Genomic DNA, 21,743 nt, shown 5'->3' with positions numbered 1-21,743 from the left:
TGAGAAAGGAACAGAGACTATGCTACACAAGTTGTATTTCAAAAAGTCTAGAAAAATGTGAGCAAGAGAAGAGGAAGACCTGCTTCTAAATGCAGTTTTATAGCTACAAGAAATACATGGAAAATTACTTGCCTTCAGTGTATTTTAATGTCAAAAAGAGCTATGTTTGACACATAACAGATTCAGTACTATGTCAGGAAAAAAATTAAGGTACAAGGGCATCCAAGAAAAGGCAATAAATAAATAAAAATTACTGTCTTAAGGATTTTGAACTCTACCTCTTCATGGTCACTGCAGCCACAGCTGTCCTTGACCTTCACACTCCCCACCAGTCTCCCCTTGTTGGTGAGATTGAGGTTCAGCACAGTACCTCTCCTCAATGGCTCCTCTGTCACCTGGATGAGAAAATTATCATCATCAGAGGGAATTTATCATCAACTGGCATATTACTGGCAGAAGTGAAATTTAATACAGCTTGCCAGCATGTGGAAAAAATTTGAGGTCCAATTCAATGAAGTCAGTGTGAATTTGGTCTGAATCAGCCATCTGCTACCTATATTAAGCAGCATAATATTGTCATATAAAGAAATTCTATTTTGATCACGTTTGACATTTCTTACAGTGCTACAACTTTGTCATTTGTCAACCTGCACATTCAGATCTCTCTCAGGATGACTGCTAATATTCCATGTGTCAAATTAGAGGTGTTCCTAATCCAAAGCATTTTAAAGGAATACTTCTACATCAATTAATAAAGAACAAATTGTAGATTATTGCAAAATTATGGATATTAATTTTCTTAAAGAACACAACAACATAATAGCTTTAAAATTCCCTTATATTAATACAGAAGCTTCCAACCCACATACAAACACTTTGTAGGTTTCTGCGTTCATATTAAGCATGGTGTTATATTTTGAAGAGCTTACTTCAAATTATCATACCATTTTAGTTAAAAACTGAAAAAACTGATCACTCTATTACTCACATTACAAATGTGATTGCTATTTGAAATACAGTGCCTATGGGCAACACAGACAACTGAGGTGTCTAATAGGTAAAGTAGTTTTTTCTTCCTGAGGTATCAGGTTCAAGATGCAAGTCCTGCTCCCAGGAAGATTCTCATTCAAGGAATTCATTCTTAAAGAAAAGATACAACTAACTTCAGAGACACCAGCAGATTACTGTCCTCCTACATGAAGTCTTTCTTTCCTCTCTTCAAATCAAATAGATGTTACCTGGAAGATTCACTGCAGGAGCAAGTTCCAGCAAAGCCTTCCTACTGTCAGTCTTTCCTGTAGTCTTCATGTGCTATGCATCATCACCATCACAACAATTACTGAATACCCTGCCCAATTCAGTAGAGCATTTGATGTTCACCGGCTTCCCATGGGACATGGCAATCTTTGGCAACTCTTACAAGGGCATGTCTTAGTAGGATACAGTAGTCCTTGCTTAGATTTCAGAGTGGAACAGGATCCCAACCTCTGCTTGTTTGCACCTTCAAGCCTATAACATAATATTTATTTTTCTCTCATGGGGTTTTCTAGAGACAGAGTAATGCCTATAGCTTCATTAGCTTTCAACTGTCACTGGAACCAGCCCCTATTCTCTTTTACTCTCCAGGAGTCTTGTTTTGAATGGAATTCTGAAATCCATGCATTGATTGACAGAGATGATGCCCACACACACATTAATATTAAACTTACTCTCTTTCAATAATTGTTCCTGGTCCAGCTATGTGATTCAGAAAGAATAAAGAGGTTAGCAGGAAGGCAATGGCAAAGTCACATACAACAGCAATAGAGTTTGCTAGCCCATTTCAATCTTTTCTAAGAGTACACTGCACTACCACTCCTCATCTGCGCATATTTTTTTTCACTACATCAGCCCTTAAGAACTTAAAAAATATAATGAAAATATGAAGCAAGTCTTCATCGCTTACCTCACCATTATTTAATAGCATTTATTAGTAGAAGCAGTAAGGAGTTTCCTTATGCAGTATGCAGTTATGGAATGCTGGCTCAGAATAAATCTCAATTTTGAGCAAACCAGCTCAAATCATCCTATGTTCTGCAGATGTGTTCAGTAGGATCCCCTAAGGCCCACGTCTTAGAGGCACAGCGGTGTGTGACAGCTGATGTGACAGGCACTATGCAAGTGTTACACGCTGCTTTGGCAAAGCCTCACTGGAGGTCAACTAAACTATCAAAACATCATTTTTATTTCAGGCTTACTGTTGTCTAACAGATTTATTCCCTAGCATGTTACAGACATCCCTCACAGAAATTGTATTCAGTCAGGTGCAATGGTTAGAAAGAAAGCTGGATAATAACACATGGCAACGGTCCAATTTATTTCTTAACCCTTTTATTTTCTTTAGATTGTCTAGCACTGCATGTCTTAACTCTTTATAATTAATAGCCTTTACAGCGCACAGAAAATTCTTGAGTTGCTCTCGTTACAAATGTTTAGAAGGAATCTAGCTCTAAATTGAGTTATGGGTTTTAAAGGATCTAAGAATGAGTTTTATTTTATACCTAGGCTGCTACTCTACTTAAAAGTAACCACGTAAAATCATATTAGCTTCTTCTGTTGAGTTCATACTCCTACTTTCTTCTTGTCTCTGGGATATACAAGCACTATCATGGTTACTCCCAGAGAAACCAAAATGGTTTAGCATACAATACTCATCTTCTACGTCCCTTCAGTATGAACCTAAGAACAGAAAATGCCAGGCCTTTTCTCCAGTGATTCATGAAACACCAAGTATATGATTTCACATCAGTCTATGAAATCGATCTTCTGTTAACTACGTCAGATAAATCAACACGATCAGCATAATAAACTGCTATCTATAGAGAGATTTGGCATTATGGTACCTACCAATTATGACATACAACGCAGTTCCAGCTCTCAAATCCACTTTCTCTGATGGATGAGACCAGTAAGCGTCTCCATGACCCAATCATATCTGTCATCTGACTAAATGCTGCAGTTACACAAATACAGTATCTGAAATCCAGTTTCTCAGTCACAAGGTTTAGGACAATATTTTACTTACACCTTAGAACTTTTCTGGGTAAGCAAAACACAGAGAATTGTATTTCCATTTATGCCTTCGTGCCTTCTAAATTGACTTCATCTGATCCTACAAGCAGTAAGAACACATGCATTCCCTATGCCTTTCTCTATAGTAGTGTTACTTCTCATTTCCATACTTTGTTGGGAAACTTGCAGTATTGCACAGCTCTTTAAGGCCTATTTTATAAATCAGGATTTTATATACATTATATTCACAAATTATACCTTTCTTGTCATCACTGAAAAGCAAATATCTACTTACTATTGTTTCCCCTTGTATTCTCCAGTATTTAATGCTGCCTACACAGTAACTGCCAGAAAGGGCAGTTTAAAACATTTTACTATGCTATATACATAGATTCATAACAATGACAGCACAAGTGCTACTGACCTCCACAACAGCATTTCCTTTTTGTTAGGATTTTGTTAGGATTAATAGTGGAAAATACTCCCCAAGCACACTACACTTGCTGCTCTTCCAGATAACACTTAATTAACAGTTACAGTCTTCCCACTGTTTCAAGGCACTCACCATGTTCAGAACAGAAGCCTGCTGAGTGGATAAAGGGAAGCGATGCACTCAGAAAACATGCACTAAGAAAACACTTACCCCAAACACTGTCAATCCCACAAGCCCTGGCTTCAGAAAAGGGAGCGTTTCTTTGCAATGCTTTATTTCTGAAGATGATTTATACTGAAAATTCAAGTTCCAGTGCCCTAGGGCAAAAGTTAAATTAAGCATAATCCAGTTTATGAGCTACAGGAAAAAAAAAAAAAAAAACATTCTGGACAACATCTGGTTTTCCTATGTGTAATGGCTTTATGAAATGTATAAATATTACCCTTCTATAAAATACCCTTCTCATTCTAAAACGCAATTATAATTCATATTTATTCAGGACTTTCTTGTTTAGTGTCTGAAACATACTTCTGAAAAAAAGACGCAGGATGGTCAAATTAAAGATTTATTATAGCGTTTTTATTAACAAACTTTCATTGGAAAGTTCTGGGCGCATTAACATAGGAGGCACATTGGCTTCGATGTTTGGCATTTGACAGTCAACAGAATTGCACTTCACTGCGACAGCTCTGCTACAACAGTGTGAGTTTTCACGGCAACCCTCACAGTGAGCCTCTCCTGCTGACCTATTCAGCAGGTGTTTTTTAGCAGCTTGGTCACCCTTCAAAACCTGGTCATTCTGCAAAGAACACTGATCTATCTTGCTCTCGGCTTTCTTTTTCTGCTTTGATATAGAGGCTTTCTTGCTTTCAACCCCATTGGCTTCTGTGCCACCCTTTTCATCACACTTGTCTGCCGTCTGACAGAGTCCCTTTTGGTTGTTAGATACGCTGTTCTCACATTCAGAGCAATGCACGATTAGAGGCCCTACATTTCTGCACAGAAACTGTGAGGAGCTCATCACCTTTGGAACCGTTCTTACGTTTTCCTCTGGGTTTTGGTGAGCATCTGTCCTGTTTACTCTTTGATGTGCCTGAAACTGTTGCACTGACTGGAGGAAAAAATTTTTTGGCAGCGAGTTCTGTGTCATCGTTCTTTTGAGCCTTCCTTGAAGGCAGCTGCAGTGGAGGACATGCTGGACAGGATGCACATAACCTTCAGTAGTTTGCTGCAAAGTATTTATGGGAGTCACAGAGCTTTGGATCTGCACGGCCCCAGCTGAAGGAGAACACTGGTAACAGAAGGGATCGCTTAGCTGTTGACATGAGTGTGGGCTCCACTTTACTGTTACCTGCTTATATGGATCTGGGCAACTGCATTGCCTGTTCTGAGAGAAGAGTGGGCACAGAGCATGTTGGTCGATAGACGACTGTAGCACAGCTGAACTAGCAACGTTTTTAATGCTTTTGCTCACTTCACTATTATACACTGAATGCATAGGCATACATGCGTTCTGGGGCCTGCTGCTGAAGAGTTCCGAGCAGATGTGAGTTTCTTCATAAGTCACTTTCTCTGCAGGGTTACAGATACCTGCTTGTGACGCCAGTGGCTCCAGCTCATAGTGCTCGTGCTCCATTTCTGGCTTCTGACCTCTGGAGTCCAGCTGGTATTTGCTAATGGGATGTGATTTATTTTGACCTCTTCCCCCCTGGGCTCCTGAAAAGGTCTGAGAAAAGGCATTACACCGCAGTTTTTTTGGTAGCGGGATCTGGCCACAAGTGCCCTGAGGTCCAAGGCATCGGCACATGCACTGGAAGAAAAATGTTGCAAAAGCCCAACTAATGCACATTATTAGCATCATGAAAGTGCCAAGCTGCGTGTATGCCAAAACTGTAGAGGGCATCATCATTGCTCCAGCTACAAACGTCGTCAATGCAGCCATCGCAATAGCAGAACCCATTCGGCTTAGAGAAAAAATCACTTTTCCCTCTCGGTCAGGATCAGGGGCTAAGCGATAAGCTACTCCATAATGAACAGCAAAGTCTACAGACAAGCCGACAGCCACAGAAATAGTGACAGATTCTAATACATTTAGCTCCCATCCAAGAAGAACCAGAGAACCTACAGTGACAAAAATAGTTCCAGCGATTGAAACTATTGCATAAAGGCTTATAATAATGTTCCAAGTTGTAAGAAGCATTACACTAAATGCAACAGCAACTGAAAGACCCATGGCAATCAGAGTACCATCAGAAAGACTGTCCTGTAGATCATAAAATTCTAAATTACTCACAAACCAACCATTGCTAAGACCTTCAGGAGCTGAACTAAGCTCACTTGAAATCCATGAGTCCACCTCTTTGTAGAACTGATGCATTTTCTCATAAGCCAGTGTGAAGAGGTAGGTGCTTTGGAACTCCAGCACCACTGCCCTGATGGTGTCATTCAGGTCAAAGCGAGGCCCTGGAGTTTTGCTATCCAAATGGTACCCTGTGCTTCTTTCTAGCTCCATTATAGCTCTCTTGATACATAACTCAAAGACTTCTTGTTTGTATGGAAAGCTCCAGTGGCTGCAGCAGGGGTAAAGAGATGGCTCATCACAGTCCTGATTTTCCATCCACTGCTTAAATGTTTCAATAAAGCAGCTTGTGAAGTCTTGTTCTTCAGTCTGATAAAAGAATGTTTGATTTCTTAGCTTCTGACAGAAGCGTAAAATCCAAACCTGTGAAGCCGGGCTAGCAATATTAAAACTGCTATCTAGTTGCAGCTTCCCTTTACTTTTAGGATTTAAAGGGTCACCATTATCCTCAGGTGTGACACCCCAGATTACCGTAATTGGCATGTGGAGCTCCTCTCCGTGGTGGACACGTTCAAACATGAAGAGCTTTTTGTATTCTGCATCGTATCGTTCGAAGGGGTGAGAAGACCTAAATACCTGAAACTCAGAGAGCTCCAACGACGGCAATTTCATCTTTGGATTTATACACACAATATATGCTCCACCAATTGTTAAGGCAAGGAACCAGAAAAGCCAAATATAACGAAATTTGATAACAATGCATGGCAAAACTTTTTCAAAAAATATCCTGGATGCTTCTGAGACTGCAAAAATAACCTTGTGGAACATTTGGCACAACACTGTCCAGCAGTTTTTGTTGTTGTATACCCTCTGCTGAGGTTTTTTAAAGCAACTGAAAATATTGAGAAGATAACGTTCATGTAACACAACTACAGCAGGTAGCCAAGTAACCATTAAAACATAATTTACCAAGATGGCAGTGCCTGCATAGACACCAAAACATCTGATTGCTGTGATATTGCTGACATAATTAGCATAGAAGGCAGCCGCGGTGGTAAAACTGGTGACAAACATGGAAAGAGCAGCATGCTGCAACGTGATGCTCACTGTCTCAGAAGTTCCAGCATGAGGTTTATCAAATTTTGTGTAGTTCCAAACATCACATAAGACAAAAGCATCATCCGCTCCGATCCCAACAAGAATAATTAATGCAGTGAGATTCATGAAAGGAAAGAACTCAAAATTAAATACTACTCGATACAGAAAATAAGAAACGATCAAGGAACTAATTATTGCAAACATAGTCATCAGCGTGATAAACATGGACTTGGTGTACACACACATAACTAACAGAACAATTACAATGGCTATGGCAGGATACACAGTATCCATCAACAGGTAATCTTGAAACAAACTGTGTTTTATTCCAAACTCAATTCCTGTGACGGTTGTCACACCATCTGAAGAGTTCCAGTTCTCAAAGTTATCAAGGTAAATACTCATCATGCTTTCCCCTTTCTCAGTTGGAGAGAAGAGCATGCTGTATTTTAAAGCTGGTAAGACATAATCAGCTGTCTTTGGGCTTAGAAAATCCTTGTCCACTAGATAGTGAAGGATCTGGTAAACAGCATTGTACTTGGTACATTTGCGAGGCACATTTGTACACTTGAGTTGGTCCTTCCTTTTGGCATTCATATCCCAGCAGTCTGGCCCCAGGGTTCCATTGTAATAGTATTTGGCACACGTGCGAAGCAGCTTTAGGGTGTGAGAGACGTCTCGTTCTACAATTTTTTGACATGATGACCTGTTGTTTAGGATGGCAATATAGTTGCCCAGTGTCCAGCTGGGACAGCAAGAAGCAGCAGTGGCTCTCTGGCAGAGATCACCAAACTGGGAATGGGATCTGATCTGTATAAAGACAGGCAGGGCAAAAATCCATTTTAAAGTAATAATGTGATTAGAAACATTCACACACAAATCCTGAAGTGATAAAAATTCAGCTTACAATTTTTTTCTGTTATCATTTATAAATTCTTCTTTCCTTGCATGTTGTTTTTGATCAGCATCCTCTTACATGAACCAGACTAACCCAGCAGTAACTTAGCACCCTGACTTGTCAAAGGATTAGAACTGGCAGAAGCATTTAGACTACTGTAGCTCTACTGTTAATATTCTATAATTTGAAGATGGATTGAAATATATATGTGTTTTTTTGTTTTTTTTTACAGACTGAGGACTGTTAATTTTCTTCTATTATCTCATGCTACAGTCCTGCAAAAATCCAATCAGCTATACATCAGTGAAGCTCCATCCTGCTTGGAATCACATACTGAAGGTCCTGAGAGAGGCAGGGACTTACCATCCAGAAAGAACCAATGTGACATTTTTTACAATTACTTCCACCATTTGACCTCTCTTCTGCAATCCTCACTTCACAAGTTATTTCTTGCTCTGCAGCTGACACATTTCCTCTCAAACAAGTCAGTCTGCTACACGTCCCGAGTGATACATGGATTTCCAAGGTACAGAATAATGTAGCTGTGGCATAAAGTCCCATACAATTAGCCACGTTGCACTGAGATGGCAGTTGTGCCTCTGAATGCTGCACCCGCTGTGGGAAGAAGCCCCAAGGCTCAGCAAAGGAGTGAAGGAGCAGAGGAAGATGCAGCAGCAGTAAAGCTAGAGGAGTCACAGGGACAAACAGGCACCACATGCAGACGCAGCAGAGAGATCCTGGAGTGGAGAACCTGTGTGTCAGCTCAAGTGAATGTCCTAAGCCTAGGAACTACTATCAGAGCTTCATGAAAATTATAGCAATTTTAGTCTTTTGGTTAAGAACTCCTTTGATAAATGAGCGTTACTCCCTTACGCAGACATTCTTCTTTCACTTATGAATATTTCAGATTTACTTGAAACCACTAAGTGTAGGACTTCACCAAATAAACACAAGGCTCTTTAAGGTGAAATGAAGACATCTTTAAAGTAGAATTGTAACTGCTAAGTAATAAGATTGTATCATGGAAATCTTCTCATCTTGGTAAAACTCCATCTTGACAAGGCACAGAGAACTTAAGTCTTAAAAATTTCATGTCTGCTTCTACACTGGCTTGTATGTGATGATTGAGAATGAACTCTTCAAATATTTAGATACATGCATAATTTCAGCCTTAATCAGGTTGCATATAATGCATATTAATAAATTCACTAAATCTATGTGGTCAAGAGTTTATAGGATTGGGACCAGAAATCATTATCCATGTCTATTTCAGATCACCTAGATTTAAAACACACTACTTTGCTTTTCTAGCAAAACTGCATGGGTTTATTATTAGCAACCATTTATAATGCAGACAAAACCCTGCACTTGGGAATTCTCAGGACAGTTATAAAAACTTTAACATGGACTTAATTTTGTCAACCAGTTTCTGAACAATAACAAACTGGCATTCCAAAAAAACAGGATAATTCACATTTGATTGTTTCCAGATAGAAACACTTACACATGCAAACTCAGGAAAAACCGAACAACCTTCTAAACAAAAGGAAGCACTGGAATAGCATATCTGTATTTTTTGTGGCATGCCTCCAAGTTTATCTTATGAGGACATAATAGACAAACCCTAGGGTCAAGCAGGCAAACTAAGAGGAAAGGACTGCATTGTCTTCTCTGCATATTCACATCAAAATGGGACAACGAAGTTTATACGCTGTTCTTCAACACTTGCTGCAGGACATAAACATTTACTTGTAAAGTAACTGTTGCCAAAGATAAAGTAATATGAGCTAGCAGCTGGAAATTAGAAATTAAAATTCAAAATTTAGCTTGGGATAGCTTATTAAAATACTGTGTAAAATGTTAATATGTTGTAGCACTGGGCTTTGTTAGTGATCCAAAGGTATCACAAAGGCCATTTTGCTGTTGCCAAACTCAGTCTGCTGCTGGCAAGATTTCCATTTACTTTGGAACAACAGAAGAAACCGAGCAGTGCACATGCTCTATCCACAGGCAGACCTGCCTAAATGGGTATACACAGCAACAAAAATCACAACTAGAAGTTTTTTGGGAAGCAGTCTGAGGAGATTGTTTACAGACTTTGAAATCTATAAAATAAATGTTTATGGTTTACAGGAAAAACATCCTGCAAGGTGAAAGAAAGGGCTTGTCTCATCCAAGTAGTTAAAAATCAGAACACCTCCTACAGCTATTTTGTATATAATACTTCCATGAAGATTGTAGGACTAGCACACATGCAGAACAGCTGTAAGATGGAGCCCGTGAGTGTCAGAAAAATATACAGTTAAAGTACTTACATGCAGATGGGAACATGATTAACACAGGGGATATACTGTTAGCTCATATTTAATGAAATAATAGGTGTGCTGAAATCCTGCTTATCATTAGAAAATTGCATAAACTGTAAGCCTTATATTTCCAGGAAATAGCATCCAATCAATGACGGACAGAGAAGAGTCTGTGAGACTGGGAGGTCACACAAGTCATCAGTTTCTTCTGACAGCTACAGTGCAAGTTTGCATTCTCTCTAGAGTCTGGTAATTAGCAGAACTTAGCATTCAAAACTGGGGCTGATCTCAGCACTTCACGAGCTCTAAAAGGTGTTGTTACAAATGCTCTGAAATTGTTAGAATTGTTTTTAAAAAAAGTTACTTTAAGTATGAAACATTAAAAAAAAAAAAAAAAGCTTAACATCTTCCCTAATTTTCACTGTTGCAAAAATTTATTCTTAACCACATTTCCTGACTCAACCAGTCATTGGATGACTCCCTGCCTCAAATAATTTGAAATGGAGCTGAACTAGTTTACATACTGGACTTTTTTCTCCTGGCTCATTCCGACTGAAAGAGATAAAGGTAAATAACATGAGCCATCATGTCAGTGCAATAATCCCTGATGAGGACATAAGGAATATTTCATGAGCATGTGAGGACAAAACCCACTTATACCAACAGAGGCCAATCAGAATAAAATGCATGCCAGCAGGCTTCTAGAGAGATTCATTACACAGTGTTTCACTACAGCTCAACACTCTAAGCAAGAAAATGCCATCTGTTAGTGAAAGTACTTTGGGAATCTGGCAAAATAAAGAGAGTTGTCTGAGAGGCAGTGATAAACAAATTAAGAATTAAAGTATTCCTCGTGAAAGAAATGTGGTATATTAAATGGTTGTTGTTGTTCTGGACAAGAAAGAAATCAGTATCTCATCAGAAAATCAGTTAATCACTATTAATAGAAGAAAAACTTATTGCTTAATTTCCATACAAAGTTAACAGTACATGTAAGTTTTACAGTTATGAGATAAAAAGGTATTTACTTTCAGACACTGACAAGCTTATAGTTTAGAGGTGTGCCATCTGAACACTCACTTCATTTCAGCCAGTGTCAGTTAACTTCCTATCAGCTGAAACTGGACATAGTTTTCAATCAGTGTGCTAGATTATCTTCTAATACACATAACAGAAGCCATAGTAGCCAAAATATCTTTCACTTTCTCAAATTTACAGAGAATTTAATGTTACTCTTACAATATCATTATCCAGATGTAATTAACTGTTTATCTAGCTACTATATCTGCATTCTTTCATGTTCAGCAGCCAACATGTTCTCTTTTGACCCCGTAAATCTGACTGAGAAAACTGCTTATACTATGAGGATACCTGAGTGAGGAAAAGCAAGAAAATACTCTATGGAAAACAAGGACAAAACACAGGGAATAATATTCAGAGAGGAAACAGCAATTATTAAGATAGCCCTTTCTGCACAGAAATTTCTAAAAGCAACCCTCCTCCACCTCATTCTGGATGGCATTAGTAGCAAAAACAAATTTCCCTGTACAATTTTGCAGTATAGACAGTTGCTCTTTAGCTTCCATAAGCAGACTGACCACTCTACAAGGGTGCAAAGAACGTGGAGTGTTTGTACATACTGTTGGACAACAGGCAGTAAAATAAACTCTCAAATAAATGCTTCTTATCTGCATGTAAGACAAATTAAACAGCACCTTGACTTACCCTTAGGTTATCTACATTGCACATTGACTTAATTGCATTCAAATTCCACAAATTCTCTCCTTCTGTTGATGTAAACACCACTCGCGAATAGCGATCACCTGAAATTACACGAGAAGGGTTTATGGACCATTTGTGTGTGTCTGATATCAAAAACCGAGACAGAATCCCAGCACTCAAACAATGCCAGTGAGATCCTTTTCGGTCCATGGGAATCCACCTCATTTTCAAAATCATCTATTTATCTGTAACACTCAGTGCACATGAAAGCTTCGTTTTACTTAAAGTGCTTATAGTAAATACAGCTTCTTAAATATTACACGCCACCTAGAAGCTCTACAGACTTCTATTCAAGTAGTCTATCTTCTGAGCTATGACAAACAGAAAAAAAATCAGAAGATCTAATCAGCAAACTATCAAATTTTTGGCACTGCAAAATGGTAGTGCATAGATAATAGTAATCAAAGGCTAATTTAGTAAGGCATTTTGGAATATAAATATTAATTATAAAGATGTTTCTACAAGACTGTTTTTGCTTTAGAAGCAAATGACTGCAGTAGAAGTTTTTGTGATACCCTTAAGGCCATTTAAAATAATTCTACTATTTAGACACATACAGCTTAAATTACAATTAAATTACACTTATTAGAAGACAGCATTTAGGAAAGAAAACGTTTACTTAAGTGGCAGCAAAATCTTTATGCATAGCTAACAAAAGAACCATACATACATGCACAAATATATGGCATTATGACATGTAGTAACACAATAGGGTACCCTGGGTTAAGAAACTTTATCACATTAATTACAATACCCCAAACCCAAAAGGCTGACTTTTTTCCCTAGTGGTGTGAAAATGCAGAGTTGTTGCCTTTCACAGAAATGCAATTAAAAAGACTTGGGGAAAGATACTGCTTTATGATCTCTGACTTTCAGGATCAAGGAAATGGAAAGCTACTGATCCTGGAGAAGACTAAGAAAGATACAAATGATCAGTACGGGCCAAGAGGAAATCAATTGTTTTGTTTACATAGCTAACTGGCAAACTCCCACAGAAGCACAATTCCCTCACAACGGCCATAACTGAGATGATGCAGAAACAGTAATGGAAAGAATGAGACTGCACAGGAACAGCAGGCAGGGTCAAAGTAGTTAATTCTGCTTCTAGTTACAGCTATTGCTTGGTAGTGCTTCTAACAAATTTCCACTTCCTTATCTAATAACTGCTCAATTTAATTTGGTTCTGCTCATCGGAGCAGAAATGACAACACTGTTCACAGCCCCTCATTTAGATGCAAAACTTCAATGTAACTGAAAAAAAATCATAAATCTGTTATTCACCTGTTTTTACTGATCAGTGTTCTCTAAGATCAATAAAATAAATAACTTCACAATTATGCTTCACAATTATTCATGTTCTGTTATCATCTTCAGATATAAAAACAGCCACAAAAGAGACCACGTCCCAAGGCACTCTCTGAATAAAGACAAGTTCTACATCCATCTGTTAATGCATGCTTTCTACCAGAACAGGACTTACCAAAGTGTTGTAGTATGACTTACAAACAGTTTAATAAAGATTTCTTTTGTCCAATAGTTTAACTTAGACACCTTCATAAGCCTCCATTACTTCTGGGGGACTTTTTTGGTTGATTTGGTTTTGGTTTCTGTTTTGTTCTATTTTAAAAAACACTCTAAATTCTGGGCAGGATATGACCTGTAGTCTTGTAGAAAAGAGCCTCATATAAACATACAGAGGAAAACTATTCTTAGTTTTCTTTTAGAATTGATGGCACAGACAAAACGTATCTTCACTAGTGTGATTTAAGTACTGTGTTTTCCAACCGGACTTCTGCAAGGTCTTTGATGTGGTCCCCCACCTCATCCTTATCTCTAAATTAGAGGGAGATGAATTTGAAGGGTGGACTATTTGGTGGATAAAGAATTGGTTGGAAGGTCTCTGCTAGAGGGCTGTAGTCAATGGCTTTATGTCTAAGTGGAGGTTGGTAACAAGCAGTGTCCCCCAGAGGTTTGTCTTGTGACCAGTGCTCTTCAACATCATTATCAAGAACATAGATGAGAAGATCGAGTGCACTCTCAGCAAGTTTGCTATGACACCGAACTAAGTGGTGCAGCTGATGCAGCAGAAAGAAGGGATGTCATGCAGAGGGACCTTGGTGAAGTGGTCCTTCACCAAGGAAATGTGGGTCCTTATGAACATAATGAGGCTCAACAAAACAAAGTGCAAGGTTTTGCATTTGGGTCAAGCTAATATACAGCTACATATACAGACTGAGAGAATAACTCCTTGAGAGTAGCCTTGCTGAGAAGGACTCAGGGGTCCTGGTTGATGAAAACATAACATGAGCCAGCAGTGTGCACTTGCAGCTTAGAAGACCAATGGTATCCTGGGCTCCCTCAGAAGAGGGATGGCGAACAGGATGGGGACTGCTCCCCTCTACTCTGCTCTCAGGAGGCCCAAGCTGGAGTACTGCATCCAGTCTGGCACCCCCAACACAGGAACGATGTGGAGCTTTAGGAGAGGGTCCAGAGGAGGGCCACAGATACAATCAAAGGGCTGGAACACCTCTGCTATGAAGACAGGCTGAAGGAACTGGGCTTGTTCAGCCTGGAAAAAAAAGGCTGCAGGGGGACTTCATTTTGGCCTTTCAATTTTAAAGGGAGTTAATAAGCATGAGAGAAATCAACTTTTTTCAAGGGAAGATAGTAATAGGACAAGGGGTAATGATTTTAAACTTAAGGAAGGGAGATTTAGATTGGATGCCAGAGGGAAGTTTTTTACTGAGAGAGTGGTGAGGTGCTGAAACAGGCTGCCCAGAGAGGTTGTGGATGTCCCATCCCTGGAGGTCTTTAAGGCTGGGTTGGAAGGGGTTGTGAGTAATCTGATCTAGTACTTGATCTAATGGTTGGCAGCCCTGTCTGTAGCAGATGGGATAGAACTTGATCATCCTTGAGGTGCCTTCCAAACCAAGCTGTTCTATGATATGATATCTATAGGCATATATAAAACATTGCTCTTACAATGGTCAGCATTATCAACAACAGGATATCTTTATGGGAAGTGGAACTACTTTAAGAAACTAACTGCTTCCTAGGAAGAACCAACAGAATATAGCAGTTTAGAACAATTTCAAAGGCTTCTGTGCACATAACAAAGTGTTTGTAAGCAAGTAAAAAATATTTTCCTGATTGGGTATAAAAGAGACAGAAGAGCTCAAAAATCATTCAACTGGGAGGAGCTTATTTGCCTTAAACAATTTCTCCACTTACTTGGAATATCACAAAAAAACGTATCCTTGTGAAAGTTCCATTCTGCTTGTCTCTTCTCTCTTTCATAGTGATCATCTGACCATCTGTCATCTTGATGACTAAAACAGAATAAATGGCTTTAACTCACCTTAGAAATTGTTAAAAAGTAGTATCTAAATAAATAACACATCTTAACAACTCTTATGTTACAATGTGACTTTTGTATTCAAGAACAGAAACATTCACTGTATGTTTTCCTATTAGACACTTCAGAGGATAATATTTCATTGAATCCAGTACTAAAAATACCTGTTTCAGAGAGGAACTAAAATTGACAAAATGTTTTAAAGAGTTTATGATGGGAAGTGTCTAAACCCTTGAGAAACATAGGTGTTCAGATCCAATATGTATTGATACACTGGCATTATATACAGTAACTTCCGAGAGCACTATAGCAAGAATTACATATACACAAAAGCAAAACAAAACAATAAATCTTTAATACAGATTCTTACCTTTTAGCTTGCTCATCTGCATATTTAAAAGGATAATTCGCTAGTGTTGCTTTGTACCCTGTGTTTTTCACCATATTGTTCCATGTAACCAGTCTCTGTCCTATTGCCGTCCCTCTTGGTTCAAAACCCTAAGAATTATAAAATCCCATTAATACTTTTCATTTTTTAGCTCAAATAAGGAAGTGCAAACACAATCAAAATGATGGAAAGTTTCTGTTACAAATCATCATTACTGCAGGCATCTGCTCTAAAAGGAAAAGGCTTTATAATGGGCCAGCCTGACAAAACAGTGACCCATTACATAAACTGAGAGGGAATTATGAATTCTTGCACATATTACTTATCTCCCTGAGAAATGGTGATAATTCAGCCTACCCAAATGTTCAGTTTACTTTTCAGAGCAAGGGTGCTCATAAAGTCCTCTTCTGTATCTTAATTATTAGTCTTTACTGATTAAATATGATTTTAAAATATTCAAATCCATCTTCTCTATTTCTCCAAGAATAAGGCATGTCTTTAATTTCAAAAGTGATGTTGAAATATGAATTGAATAACTCAACTGTTTTCAGTAAAGAGCCATTACATATGGACCTGTATAGATATATACCAAAAAAATATATATAACAATAACTTACCCATATTTGAGGATAATAATTAAAGACAATTTTTCCATAAGGCTAGTATGGGTAAGGTAGCCCAGGAAAAATGAAAACAAGCACAATATTTAACAGAACCTGAAAAAGACTACTTTCAGTCTTTCAATATGGATATCATTTCATCCCCAGAAGGCGCTTAGAATACCCTTTCCTTTATTAGATCCTGGCCCTCATTCTTTGGAACTTGATTTAGAACGTATGGCTTGTGTTGCATTGTGCTGTACCTCTAAAACTGGGATGAATTTACATTATCCAATGTATAGCAGCTCTGCTGTAAGTCACATGAGATTTGATTAGCAAAATGAAGAAGTAATTGAAACTCACAGACAATGCACTCTGACAGCAACAGCATCTTTGTATTATCAATACCGAAACAAATTATTTTCAATTATATTTTCTAGGGGAATTAACAGGTCTTCAACATCTCATTTCTTTCATACGTCCATTAGACAAAAATTGCTTCTGTAACCTTAGTGCTGACTAGAATCTCTCTGGAAGTCAACCCCCAAACAGATTCAAAGCACAGGGAATCTCTTCTGGCAAACTAAGAGTCAGTGGAATGCATCAGCTGCTGTACTTGTATACGTTTTTTACTGCTAATATGGAAAAAACAGTGAACCAAAAATCTTATTTGACAGCACCAGTGACTAACATTTACTTACCAGCAATGGATCAGAGAAATCTGGGAGATCTGGAACTAATATTCCAACCAGTGCGCACACCACTATTAACACAGTACACATGCCCAGGACCACCACAGGCCAGTCAGCTATCAGAGCAGCATAGCTGCAGGGAGAGGAGTACGGAAAAAAAGATGTTACAGAAATTAAAGTCATGCACAAAAAAAACCCACTTGCTTTCATATCTCCCTCCTGACTGAAACTTCCTACTCATATAAAAAAGCTTTCCATTTCAGCCACAGGAAAAACAACGGCTTTAATTTAGATTTCCTTCATGCTGCTACAGAGGTGATAAATTATGGGCTACTGAAAGACAGACTTGTTGTTCAGTACATGTTTGCAATTAAAACTATCACAGCAATCGTTCATATAACATTTTTACATTAAAAATGCAAAGCAAGCATGTGTGAAACGAAAACTGTTTAAGCCTGGAAACAAACTTTCAAGATGAATATTTCTTTCTTGATCTTATACTTAAATTCTGGCACGGATATTATCCAGAAAATGGATGTTTCATTAAAAATTTCAGGATAGAAAACATTACCATTTCTTATTTGAAAGTTTCAGCTTTTTAAAGAAAAATATCAGAGGAAAAACAGATTTTGAAGTAGAACCCAAAAAAACCATTTCCATTAAATTCAAAACAGTCACTTAAAAGAAATACTCAAAGCCTATATTCTAAATATCCATAAAATCTGTTGTAAATTCAAAGGTGAAAGGGAGTTGCAACATGATACATAAGCTAATCAGCATTCATTTTTTAGTCTCCTAGAATAATGTACATCCTTAGATTTCACCTCCCAGCATGTGCTCAACTTCTAGAATACAAAAAGTTTTACATATTTTGGAATATATTTTGATTTCTATTGACAAAAGAGCATGAAATCTAAAAATCTTAATTTTTTTTTTCTTTTCTCAAAGCAAAGAGTTAACTCATTCAGCTTATGTTCCAAGGGTATCATTCTCTAATCTGGGGATCAAAGAGCACAGAAAAGTCCCACAGAGTTTAAAAGGTATTTAAAAATAATTGTAGGCTATGAATCATTCTGCGCTAATTGTCTCTGTACACACTAAATATTGATCATGAAGATTTATACACCACTTCCTCCTCAACTTGTCTGCAATGTAACATGAAAGTAAGTTTATAGCAGTGCTCTCTCCGCATTTACTTCTACTATTTTAACAGATTACGTTTCCTTTTCAGTTTCAGACCAAGCCATTACCTAATCACAATTTGATTATTCGCTGTATAGAAACTTTCCACCCCATTCCTAAGATAAGATGTAATGCCCAGCTCCTTCCTCACTCCAGGAACAGCTTCTCCTTTTTCTAACTTTAATACCAACAGCTGTGAGCAAGTTGACTTCCTAGCATGTGGAAGTAGGCAGGCATGGTCAAAGGGTCCAAACATAGCATTAAGGAGACAGGAAGTCCAAAGTATGGGGTGTATCCCAAAGACCCATTAGGGAGATGTGGAATAATTCTACTCTCACCCAAGAGGTTAATTAGCAAAAGCTTGAAAAGCAGTCTAAAGCATTAGTTTTTATTAAAGTGAATCACAAAGGGGCAGCTTGCCAAATGAGCAACTGTACAAAGTAAAAGTAAAGGGAAGTAAATGACCTAATAGAATTTTCCTATTTATAGGATTTAATGTTTTCATAAACACCAAATGCTACGTTGACTAGCTATTCCAAACATTTGCTCTGAAGTCATAAAATCCTACCTAAATTATTTGTTCTCCTATTCATCACTAGTACTGCCAGGTTTAGCCCTTTGGCATCTTGTCCCTTTGCTTCCACTCTCAGCAGAGCAGCTCTGCAGTTGCTGAAGTCCTTCAGTCATGAGCTGCATCTAAGATGAATTGTTCAGAAACTTGACAAGCCATGCTCAGAAGACAGCAAGTGTTTGTTCACATTTGCACAATTGGTCTGTTTGTCACAGCAGGTACAATCAGATTAGCAAAGTTGCCTGAACTAGAACCATGCACCATTTTATTTGTCTCAGTGTCACTTGGTACTACTGAGGGCTCTGAATCCAGCCAATTGCCCTACAGGCAGCTCTGTCCGCTTACTTGAAGTGGCTGAACAGATGGCAGTTTTTTTGTGGGTTTTTTTTTTTTTTTTGCCCTTTAAAAAGCCAGAAAATGAGTCTAATTACATTTTCTCTGTGAAAAGTAAGCCACTGTCCTAACTTAGATTCTACATCTGATAATTTCTGAGTCCAAGAGAAAAGTCTGTTCTAAAGGCATTCCTCAGTTAAGGCACCACTCACGTTCATGAAGTACATCTCTAGTGCTAAGCATGTACTTTAGTATCAGGACAACACCCCATACTTTTTCATGTCTCATTAAAACTACAAGTGTGCAATAAGTTGGGCACATGGCTAAGTTTCCACTCCATCTTTTTTTTTTGCCCCAATTATTGAAGCACTATGTGATGAATTTTCAGTGTTTAAGGCACTAACTGGAATCTCTTATTTATATCATTTCATCCGCTGCTTTCAACATTGTTGTCCTTTTTTTTTTTCCCCTCCCCTTTATGATTTAAACAATTAAAAATGTTGAGGAGATACAATACAGAATCCAATCTATACCAATTTCACCAATTTGGCGCCACTAAAAACTGGTCTCAAGAAGGCAGTTTCTTAAAAAGAAATAAAAGACAGCATCCTGCTTTCCCTTCCATTTTAAGATAAGGCATAAAATCTGGATAGCATCAAACATTTCAGTTCAGCACTTGTATGTTGACATGCTCAGTTTAACCACTGCCCCATCTCACACAGAGAAACAGAAATGCACCATGTACAGATTCAGCACCGTAAAGAAGTCATTACAAGCAATGGAATTCACAGATGCCTGAGTAGGGATGTTAAGGAGCATGACCCTGACTAATCCTTTCGGTGGTTATTTAGGAATCCACTGAAGATGAATTCTTCTAAAAGTGTCCAAAATTCATAACCCACTGTGTAAAGAGATGGTTTTTTAAAAAATCTTTTTTCATTTGATCGCCTACCATTTTTTCTTGAATGTCCCCTACTCTTACATTGTGTGGTGAATAACAGCTTTGCCATCACCTTATGCCTTTACGATCCTGTAATATCTCATGTGACAGTATTATTATAATTATACCTTACCTTTTTGGTAACTTGAATGGTCTGGCTGGCCTGGAAAAGAGAGGAAAAAAAAGAGTAATTAAAAATACATGAAATATACACGCACGTGCCAATTTTTCTTTTAATTCTTCTCATACAAGGATAAGCAACTAAATCATAAAAAGTCAAGCATTTTAGAATCTGATGTTTTTTAAAAAAAGTCACACAATCACACCCAATTGAGCCTTTGCAAACATATAATTCAGGGAATAATTATAGCGACAAAGACAGCTGGGTTTTTGAAAGTAAAATTTCATGCAGCTGATTTCTGTGATTACTGTTTAAGTGTCTGTTCCAGTTTTCAACAAAGGAGTTAATAAACAAGATTAAAATTCAATACCACTAAAAATCATGACAATGTTTGCATGTTATGGTGAAGGACAACCAAAACACCATGTTCTAAAACTGCAATTCATGAAACCTCTTAACTGTCCTCTGTAATTCCATTATAAAAAATGGTTTTGGACACAGCTTTTCTTTTGTCATAAGTAGGTATGTAAAGTAACCTGTGCAATTTTCTGTTAGGCATTAAAAATCCAATAAAAGTAATTTGATGAGGAAACAGCAAATCCAAACGCAAATTATTCATACTTGCAACTATCCAGCAAGCACTTCATTTTGTTATCTATTGATCAACAAATCCCACATACATTTCACTTGAAATAATTCTAATTCCTATGAATAATCTGTAAGCCTTTCCAAGAATTTCCAATCTATGAAAGTGACATACAATCAGTATGTACAATATCTAACCACACTTAGGCTTTGGTTAAGTTATGAACTTGTTTCACCACAAAGGGTGTATTTAAAACTACTTCTTAAAGAAGTAGAGAAAACAATGAATTAAGAAACAGCTGCTTACCTAAAATAGGTCACTCACTACATCTGCACTGAGGTTTCTTAAGGAGTATTTGTATACTTTCAGACCACTGGATTAACAGCTCAAACTTTGGACCCTTTGTGGGTTGTCTTGAAAGTCTGTAGCCAAATTCAGTGCTTGAGAATGAGATGTGCTGTCATTCAAAAGCAAGATTCACCATGCAGGGTTGAAACTGTAGCCCAAGGGAGCAGCCATTCTGGCATAGTTACCTCAAACCAGCTGCAACCACGCCTGTACAAAATGACAGTACTGCTCAGACTACGTCTACTTCTAATTTATATAAAAGTGAGCCTCGAAGTCAAAGCCTATTACAGCAAACAAAAAGTATGATCTAAGTAAAACAGCTCCTAACACAGCAACAGGCAGTCTAATTCAGATGCATGTTCTAAGTGTTGTCAAATAACAAGACAGCAAAAGGAATGATGAAAATAGAATTGACCGAGCAAAATAAACACTAGCATTCTTATTATTCTCTTCTTCCGTGGAAAGGATGGATGAAAAAAGCCCTCTTTCACTCTTCACGCTCATTCATTGTATGTCTCAGGCAATATGGCACAAACGTAATGGTGATGGAACATTTCATCAAGAAACACAAAGTCTCTCTCTACATATTTCCTCAAGAAATAAAGATCTGTTTCAATTTAACTGTGATATTCATATCACATAAGAATTGTATGAAAAGAGATTTTTCCACTGCAGTGTGGAAATGCTCCAACGCACCAAAGCATTGTAGCAGCTAATGGGAACAAGAACAGAGCAGCACAAATCACTGCTATCAGCCCTCA

At 37.9% G+C, this 21,743-nt stretch overlaps 1 protein-coding gene across 11 annotated transcripts in view; it reads right to left on the bottom strand.

The window, feature by feature from the left end:
• Nucleotides 1–3,848: 3,848 nt before the first annotated feature.
• Nucleotides 3,849–21,743, bottom strand: part of DISP1 (dispatched RND transporter family member 1) — an 84,952-nt gene continuing 67,057 nt past the window's right edge. For all 11 annotated transcript variants that reach the window (XM_048937891.1, XM_048937896.1, XM_048937893.1 and 8 more), the window contains 6 exons: nucleotides 20,061–20,090; nucleotides 16,911–17,034; nucleotides 15,593–15,720; nucleotides 15,099–15,196; nucleotides 11,811–11,908; nucleotides 3,849–7,691 (listed from right to left, as the gene is read on the bottom strand). In XM_048937891.1, coding sequence (XP_048793848.1) covers nucleotides 4,053–7,691; nucleotides 11,811–11,908; nucleotides 15,099–15,196; nucleotides 15,593–15,720; nucleotides 16,911–17,034; nucleotides 20,061–20,090 — 4,117 coding nt within the window. In that variant the 3' untranslated portion in view covers nucleotides 3,849–4,052. The remainder of the gene's footprint in view (nucleotides 7,692–11,810; nucleotides 11,909–15,098; nucleotides 15,197–15,592; nucleotides 15,721–16,910; nucleotides 17,035–20,060; nucleotides 20,091–21,743) is intronic.

Source organism: Lagopus muta, chromosome 2, assembly GCF_023343835.1.
Source record: "Lagopus muta isolate bLagMut1 chromosome 2, bLagMut1 primary, whole genome shotgun sequence".
Lineage (NCBI taxonomy): Eukaryota > Metazoa > Chordata > Aves > Galliformes > Phasianidae > Lagopus > Lagopus muta.
This window is presented reverse-complemented; position numbering and strand designations above follow the sequence as displayed.